General features: G+C 35.7%; 1 protein-coding gene across 2 annotated transcripts; it reads left to right on the forward strand.

Moving 5' to 3' along the window:
• Positions 1-5,195: 5,195 nt before the first annotated feature.
• LOC122666288 (WAT1-related protein At5g47470-like) lies at positions 5,196-7,725 on the forward strand. Of its 2 annotated transcripts, XM_043862472.1 has the most exons (7): positions 5,196-5,418; positions 5,506-5,571; positions 5,691-5,804; positions 6,278-6,491; positions 6,583-6,744; positions 7,283-7,434; positions 7,534-7,725. In XM_043862472.1, exons 1-7 carry the CDS (start codon positions 5,216-5,218, stop codon positions 7,667-7,669), a joined length of 1,047 nt encoding a protein of 348 aa, XP_043718407.1. In that variant the 5' UTR covers positions 5,196-5,215; the 3' UTR covers positions 7,670-7,725. The 2 variants fall into 2 exon arrangements, with proteins under 2 accessions (XP_043718407.1, XP_043718408.1); XM_043862473.1 differs by lacking the exon at positions 5,506-5,571.
• Positions 7,726-7,968: the final 243 nt, after the last annotated feature.

Below are 7,968 nucleotides of genomic sequence, written 5' to 3' on the forward strand. Positions count from 1 at the left end.
TTGTTTTGTTTTGTTTTTCTTTTTTTTTTTTTAATTATTTTCTCTCTTGTTCTAACCATATAAGTCCCATGTGAATATACTATTCTACACATTGCCATTGATGTGGTATGGTAGATTCTCCCCCACACTGGCATCGTGGGGAAACCTCTCCCAATTACAAAAAAATCCATTTCTAGTAGCATTTGTTAATTTCACACTCACAATTAAGGTTTTTGGCTTAAACTTAGATTAATATGTATGTTGAAAGTATCCCACATGAGATGCAAGATTGGACCATCAACTCACTAGCACAAATCATATACACAAATAATAGAGTGGCTTACAATCTTATTGGGAACCCAAACTTACATTCCTATGAAAAACAATTGTTTTGGTCTGTTGTAACCTAAAGGTTGAAGTTTTCTGTGCCGCAACGCAGCTTGTGCCTTGACATATGGGCCTCACTTTTAGGGGCCAAGGTGGTCATTTCACCCACCCCCATGTGTCTGGGCGCAACCTGCACTCGCATCACAAAAAACATTTGGCCTTTTCTTTTTCATTTTGATTCATAATACCTTCAATCTTGTGAGGGTAAGTAAGCATCTTTGTTGTATCTGTCCCACTTGTTACACACTAAAGAGAATATATATATTGGAAGAAAGTTCTCTGTCCAGGAGTGTGGCCTATGCTAGCACTCCCATGAGTCTATCTCTCTCCTCTCCATTTGAAAAGACACTTCTGCCCCCTTGTTTTGAGGAGGAGAGAGCGTAGACCACACTCCCGGACAGAAAACTACTTCCCATATATATTATAAGGGAAAAGGTTGGGTATGTTAGAACCTTATGTGTTTATCTCTTTCTTCCCCTCGAGAAGAGAGAGAGAAACATATATGATGCTAACATACGATATACCGCTAGTATACCCATCCTTTTCCCATATTATAGGTACCTTGAAAATGCATTTTAGGTTTGAAAATGTTGAGTGGAAGCTTTTGGCTTGTGACATAAAACCAACTGCCAAGAAGAATAAGCAAGAGAGATATTTTCAATTTAAATGAATCTTTGAGTCATGGGGCACTAAATCTAAAACATGTCTAATCTAAGGTCCACAGATGAAGCACCCACAATAGGTGCCCACTTATGTGACATTTTTCACAAAGTGACAATTTAGCTTTCATGCACTTGTTTATACTTATTTGGGGGGTAGGCACTCTAGGCTTCTTTTGCTTTAGGCCAGTTTGCGTGTATGGATTAAATGTACTATTATTGCTTTAAAGGGAACTTAATGGCTTACTTAGACGCATCACATATGTAGCATTAAGGTTAGGAAAATAATTCTAATCTAAAGAAAAGTTGTTGGAAATTATTAATATTCTAGTATTAGAACTTAATACAAAAAACTATTATCTAATAAATCAAGTTTGATAGATAAAATAAGTGTATTTTTTTTGGTTAGGTTATCACGCACCAGACTTTATCTTTAAAAATCTGCAGTGAGAGATGGAAGATTTTGTGGGACAGATTTTTGCAGTTTTTCATCATCACCCAATTGAACCTAACAGTTTTCTATTATTCTTATGATTCTGTCTCGAGTAAACCTCAAATCCTCAATTAAGAATTTCCAAATTTCTGCTTTTCAAACTTGTTTTATTAGAACTTAGATATGATGTGAAGTAAGGATTCCAATTTGATATTCTACCAAGTCAAGTGAATGAACTGAGTCTTGAGAGCTGAGTCTCCATTCCCATTTCTTTTTTTTGTTAATGCTCGCCTTTTCCTTTTCTTTTAAGGAACTGGATATACCCTCTCGATCTTACCTCCAAAAAACAAAAAAAGAAAAAGATATAATCTCTTTATTTTATTATTTTATTATTTTATCAGATTATATACCTTCTAAAAAAAAAGCATAACTTTCAAGTCATTTATGCTTGTTTTTTTTTTTTATAAGGGTTTTAAAATATGACGTTTCAGTATTTGGCACATGGTACTATATGGTTAATAGATAGAAGACAAGGCAAACATCTCATTGGTACAATTTCAATTTAAAATGAATAATGGAAGTAGCTAATTAAAACTAAGAAAGATACTGTTTTGTATTTTATGTTCATCTCCATTTGATGTCATTTTGGTAATTTTACTAAGACCTTGAATCAGAGTTTGAGCAATTTTCTTGCTTGCTTTGGACGAAAATTTAACCATTGAGATGCATGTGGAGTCTTCTTCTATCACATGGATTAACCATTTAACCCATGTACTCTCAAGTAATAAATAGTGAAACGTTATACTTCACTAGGCATAGTGATGCCTAAAAGGACCTTTTTTTAAATAAGATCTCTTAAGCTTGTTTATTTCTTATTAGTTAGGCTCCCTCTCTTCGTTTCAAGAATGGGCTTTGACTGCTAGCACTGCTCCTCACTTTCATTTACGTACAAGGAAAGCAGAACGCACTTTTTTGTCTTTATAAACTCTCGTGAAGGGCCTGTGTTTTGAGAACATTAATTATCTACACCTTAGGGTATATTTAAGTAAGGACGCGCGTTCTCTGTCCTGGAGCGCATCTAGGCACAAGCTACACCCAGACACATGGGGCAAGGTTTGGATCATTAGGGGGGTTGGGGCAATCATTTTGCCCACCCCCATGTGTCTTGGCGCACCCTGTGCCCCAGTGCAGAGAAATTTATCCCTTTAAGTAAATGTGAAGGTGATTTAAATACATTTGAATGCATATAATGTCTATATCTTTGAGATCCAACTGAATTTAAATTAGAATAGTTTAACACAAAAAAAAAAAAAAAAAAAAAAAAGAAGAAGATTAGAATAGACAATAGAGATTCCATGCAGATTATATATATAAGGAAGAAAGAACGCTACCTGGACACGTGCGGACATAAGGATGGACGAAATAACTGCCGCGCCTAGAGAAAATTCTGACTTTCCATGGGGGTGGAATAAAAAAAAAATTGACCTTGGATGGTGGACAATTTTTTCCTTAATATGCCTTCTCGTTTAATGTTTCTCCTCTCTCATTATTAATACCGTGACTTCCCTGACACACATTGCAAGTGAAGATTTCCCCTTTAATTATGTGATTCAAATATAATACGGCAAACGTATAAATCCCTCTCCCTATAAATATATGATCTCCTCAAGGTCAAGGTGAGTGGGTGAAACATTTCTCTCCGTGTTACTTCCATCTTATACCTATGATGGTTTTTTGCTTGAATTGATCTTGGTCTTAAAAATTGAGGAATGATCATGTCAATGTAGTTCTTACCCAAAAAAAAAAAAGATCATGTCAATGTAGTGGTTACGGGGATGGATTTAATTAGGTGACCAAACTATTTTATTAATTAGGAAATGGAAAATTTATGAATTAAGTTAACAAAAAACAAAAGAGGATTTATGATACTAAAAAATGTTGCTTTATAAAAAAAAATAAAAAAAAATAAAATAAAAATAAAAAATATATATATATATATAAAATAAACAGGCTCCGCGTTCTTTCGATTTCGGATCATCTATACGTATGTGCAAATTAACTTACATCTCAAAGCCAATCATGTTTATCCTGTTTTCATAAATACCTCTCCTCTCCTTGTAAATGACAAAAATAGGGCAGGTGGTTGCCTCTCATATGTTCGTGCACTTACACCACTACACGTACATGTAGAGGAACCGAACTCCATTGTTTCATGGAGGGGTTGGTCATTTTGCCCCTCTCTGAGTCTGGGCATGGGTGGTATACTCTCTCCACAGAGAACTTTTCTCTTATAAAATAAAAGTAAAATCAGTTTTCTATCCGAAAGCCCGTAAACCCATTTCCATTAAGGGCTTACATATGCAAGTTCCACATCAGTCAATTCATTCCAATGAGAAAGAAAGAGAGAGTTGATAGTTTGGGTTTAACTATATTAGTGTTGCTTGTTAAAAATAGATAGTTTGGGTTTAACTATATTAGTGTTGCTTGTTAAAAATACCAACAGAAAACAATAATACCCACAATGATGGAATTGACCTCTCACAATAATATTCTCATTTGTCACAGTCTCACAGGCTAAATGTCATCATTAACATTTAAAGGATGAAATTTATCTAAAGACGCAACTTCTTGTCACCAATAATGGTGAAGGAAGAAGTTATCAGTTATTTATTTATTTATTAAATTATTCCTTATCTTATTCTTAAAGAATATTTAATGCAAAAATAAAAAGAAACTTAGTGCACCTTTAAAGGACGGTGCATCGCACTTAAGACTTGAATTTTTGTCCTTGACTATCATCTAATGCACTGGATAGTGCACCGTAGGTGCACTTGAGAGTATGAAAATCCATTTGCCTCATTGGAAAAAAAATATGATACACTAAATGGGTAAAAAAATTCTTGTTGAAACTAAGGTGTCAAAATGGAATTTGAATCGAAAACCGAAATTGGAACTAGACTGAATATATCGAACTAAATTAAACCGAATAAAATTTGATTACAATTTAGATTTGAAATGTAGGAATCGAGCAGGTTTGGTTTGAGTATTGATTTTCAGAAACGATTCGATACTCAGTTTGGTTTTGAATCACGCAAACATTATCCGAAACCTAACCGAAAACCCGATCCAAACTGGTTTACATCCTTACATTGTAATTAACCTTAATTACAATAACATTTTCCTTTTTATCTAATGATCTATACAATGACATAAAAACAGGGTTGTCTTATGTGTATCCCATTCTTTACCCCCCAAAGAAGAAAGGGAAATGGATTCTATTCGTCAAATTAAAAAAAAAAAGAGTGGATCCCACATTTGATGAGATGTGAAGCTAGCTGACTTTGAAGGAAAATGCAAATATAACGTCATCAATACAAAAGGAGAAGCAGATTTTTCATTCAAACAAAACGGTCTAAGCACGTTACATCACCTCCTCAAAACAAGAAACAAAGTGGAGAGGGACAGAAAGAGAGAGAGAGAGAGTTACTTCTACGCCCCCACTAAATGTGATCACTTCAAATAAGAAGACACTCCCCATGCGGAGAACCAGAAAAAGAATGGTAGGAATTGAAGGCCGCGAACGGTAGCTGAACTCGCACACACGTGAGAGAGAAGGGTAGGGAAGAAGAAGAAGAAGAAGAAGAAGAAGAAGAAGAAGAAGAGGAGGTAAAAGAAAGTAAAAGAAAGAGGGTTGTGCTTGAACTTAAAAGCAGAGCACTTTTTAATCACCGAAGACAGACTTGAATCTTAAAAAGAGATGATGCTTGGTCTCTCCAGATTTGAATTCCTGGAGGAATTTATTGTTATAACAGGTCTTATAATCGTTCAAGCCATTTATGGATTCTATGCGGTGTTCACAAGTCATCTCATGTCCATTGGAGTCGGTCCTTTCTTCCTCATCATCTATGGAGGCTTTGCCACTTCCATCCTTCTCCTTCCTTTCTCCATTTCCTTTGAAAGGTTAGAATCTCTCTTGAAATTAAGCTTCTTTCTTTTATTAGAAGATTAATTAATTAAATGCTGGTTTATATATCTTTGGTCAAGCAGGCAGAACTGGCCCAAGAAATTCACTCTTAAGATATTATTTCAATTGCTGTTGATTTCCTTTGGTGGGTAAGAATTTTAATTCATACTTAATTTGTCTCTAATCTGTGTAAACTAGTGAAATTTTGAATAAGTAAGAACAGTAAAGAAGTTGGAATCTAAATGGGTTCTGAAATTTGATTTTTCAGGGTAATGTTCCAAGCTCTGATGCTCATGGGGATTAAGAAGACTTCTCCTGCTGTTGCTTCTGCCATGCCCAACCTTGCTCCAGGCTTCATCTTCCTCATTGCCTGGTCACTCGGGTACACAACTATATTTGTAGACCATTATTTCCACGTACCATCCTCCCTCTCTCTCTCTCTCTCTTCTGCCATTAACCTTTCTCACTTATTTCTAATTCATTAATTTTGAGTTGGGTACCTCAAAAATTTTAAACATAAGGGGGTGGACCTCACCCCGGCAGAGTGTTCGGGTAGACGTAGGGTGGTCATTGTGCATCTTTTTAGAGGCACAGGGGAACTGGGCCGAGCAGGGAACTGGAGGAGATAAAGATCCGGGGTTAGTGGGCTTCTTTGTAGAAAAACTTTTTCTGATACCACTTGTTAGGAACTTGAATAGAACTAATCTTCAAAAACAAGTAACTATAAACCTTCACATCAGATTCCTCACATCCGATGTAAGATTATTACTTCTGCCTTTCGCTCTTAAAGAGCAAATAGTGTTTGTGTATAGTGACTAAGGATAGCTCTTCAATGTTTACTGTTCTTGTTTTCAGGTTAGAGAAAGTGAATCCCAAATGCATTTACAGTAAAGCCAAGATTGTGGGAACACTTGGTTGCATCAGTGGGGCCTTAGCCATGAGTTTCTTTCACGGTTCACAGACTTCACAAGCAGTGGTGATACCTGCTTCCATAGATAAAGACAAGATCATTGGTTGCTTGTGTCTAATTGGGGCAGTTTTTGTTTTATCCTGTACTAGTGTTTTACAGGTAAATTCATATAATTGCTTCATATTTTGATGCTCCAATTATATACTTTTTGTTTTGGTCCCTCACTCCCAAACTCTTACTTGGTCCACAGGCTCAAGTTATGGTCGATTTCCCTGCACCCATGTCCTTAAGTGCTGCAACAGCCTTGATTGGTGCCATTCTTACAGGAATAGTGCAGTTGATCCAAGATCATAAGTTAGAATTTGATTGGCCTCTTGTGAATGTTCGAATCCTTATTGGGGCTATCCTACTGGTAAGTATTAAATTGAACACCAATTAGGGTTTCTATGTGTGTTGATGTTTTAATTTTTCATTTAAAACTAACCCCCTTATCTCACCAAAAAAAGGAGAAGAGAATATTGAGGTTTCAATACGAGTAACCCGATGTAGAGACTTATAAGTACTTGGAACACCTTTTCCTTAATGATTAACTTTTGAGGGTGAGTTCTACCAAAGTCTCAACAAGGGGTATTTATGCCTTGGTGAAGTTTGAGAAGATCTCGATTCCTCCCTCGCGGACGGGAAGATGAAGAGTGAAGGGTTGTGTACCTGTGCATCTTCTGGACCAAACTTAAACTAGTCTCAAAATCAACCAAGGAAACCAATTCTTAAAGCACATTTTCCCTCCTTAATACTCAAACTGTCCCAAGTCAATTCAAATAATTAATAAGCCTTCACCTAACTCTACTTTGAGTAAATCTTCTTCAAGACATTTTCTACCATTTATTGCTTTATATATATATTTTTTTCTTTCTAACTTATGAATTTTTCATAAAAATTGGAACAAATAGGGAGGGATTGTGGGTGGAGCCTGCACAAGCTTCTGTACATGGACAATGAAAAAAAGGGGACCTGTTTTTGTTTCCATGTTCAACCCTATTGGAACTGTGTTCTCTGTCATCATCTCTTGGCTCACCATAGGTGACTCCATGACCATAGGAAGGTAAATATATATATATATATATATATAAAAGCTTTTTTCTTCCTTCTATTATCTTAAAAGATAGTTTTTTAGTGCTCATACTCCTTGTGGACTTTGCAGCTTATTTGGAATGCTACTTATGTTCACTGGTCTCTATTTTGTGTTATGGGCTAAGAAGAATGAAGATTACATCTCCATGGACAAGGTTAATGGGACAACAAGAGTTTCTGACCCTGAGATGCCTCTTTTAAGTTAATTTTGTCGTTCTTAAATTTGTTAGTTCATCAATTGTTCTGTATCATATTTAGTCTACAGTTTTTCTTCAAATAGATAAGCTTTCTTAGGTTAATTTCCTTCTCCTAATACTATGTTTCATGTGTTTTGTGTTATATTTGATTCAGTATTTTATTTGGGGGGAGGGGGGGGGGGTGGGGTTGTGAAGTCTGTAAGATATGTACGTAAGCAAAAATAGGAACTAGAAGAATGGAGAGTTAGTTTACACTGTCAAGTATTACTATCAACAAGCTTCCTTTTTAACAGAAAAAGAGGGAATAT

Source organism: Telopea speciosissima, chromosome 6 (genome assembly GCF_018873765.1).
Source record: "Telopea speciosissima isolate NSW1024214 ecotype Mountain lineage chromosome 6, Tspe_v1, whole genome shotgun sequence".
NCBI classification, from domain to species: Eukaryota; Viridiplantae; Streptophyta; class Magnoliopsida; order Proteales; family Proteaceae; genus Telopea; species Telopea speciosissima.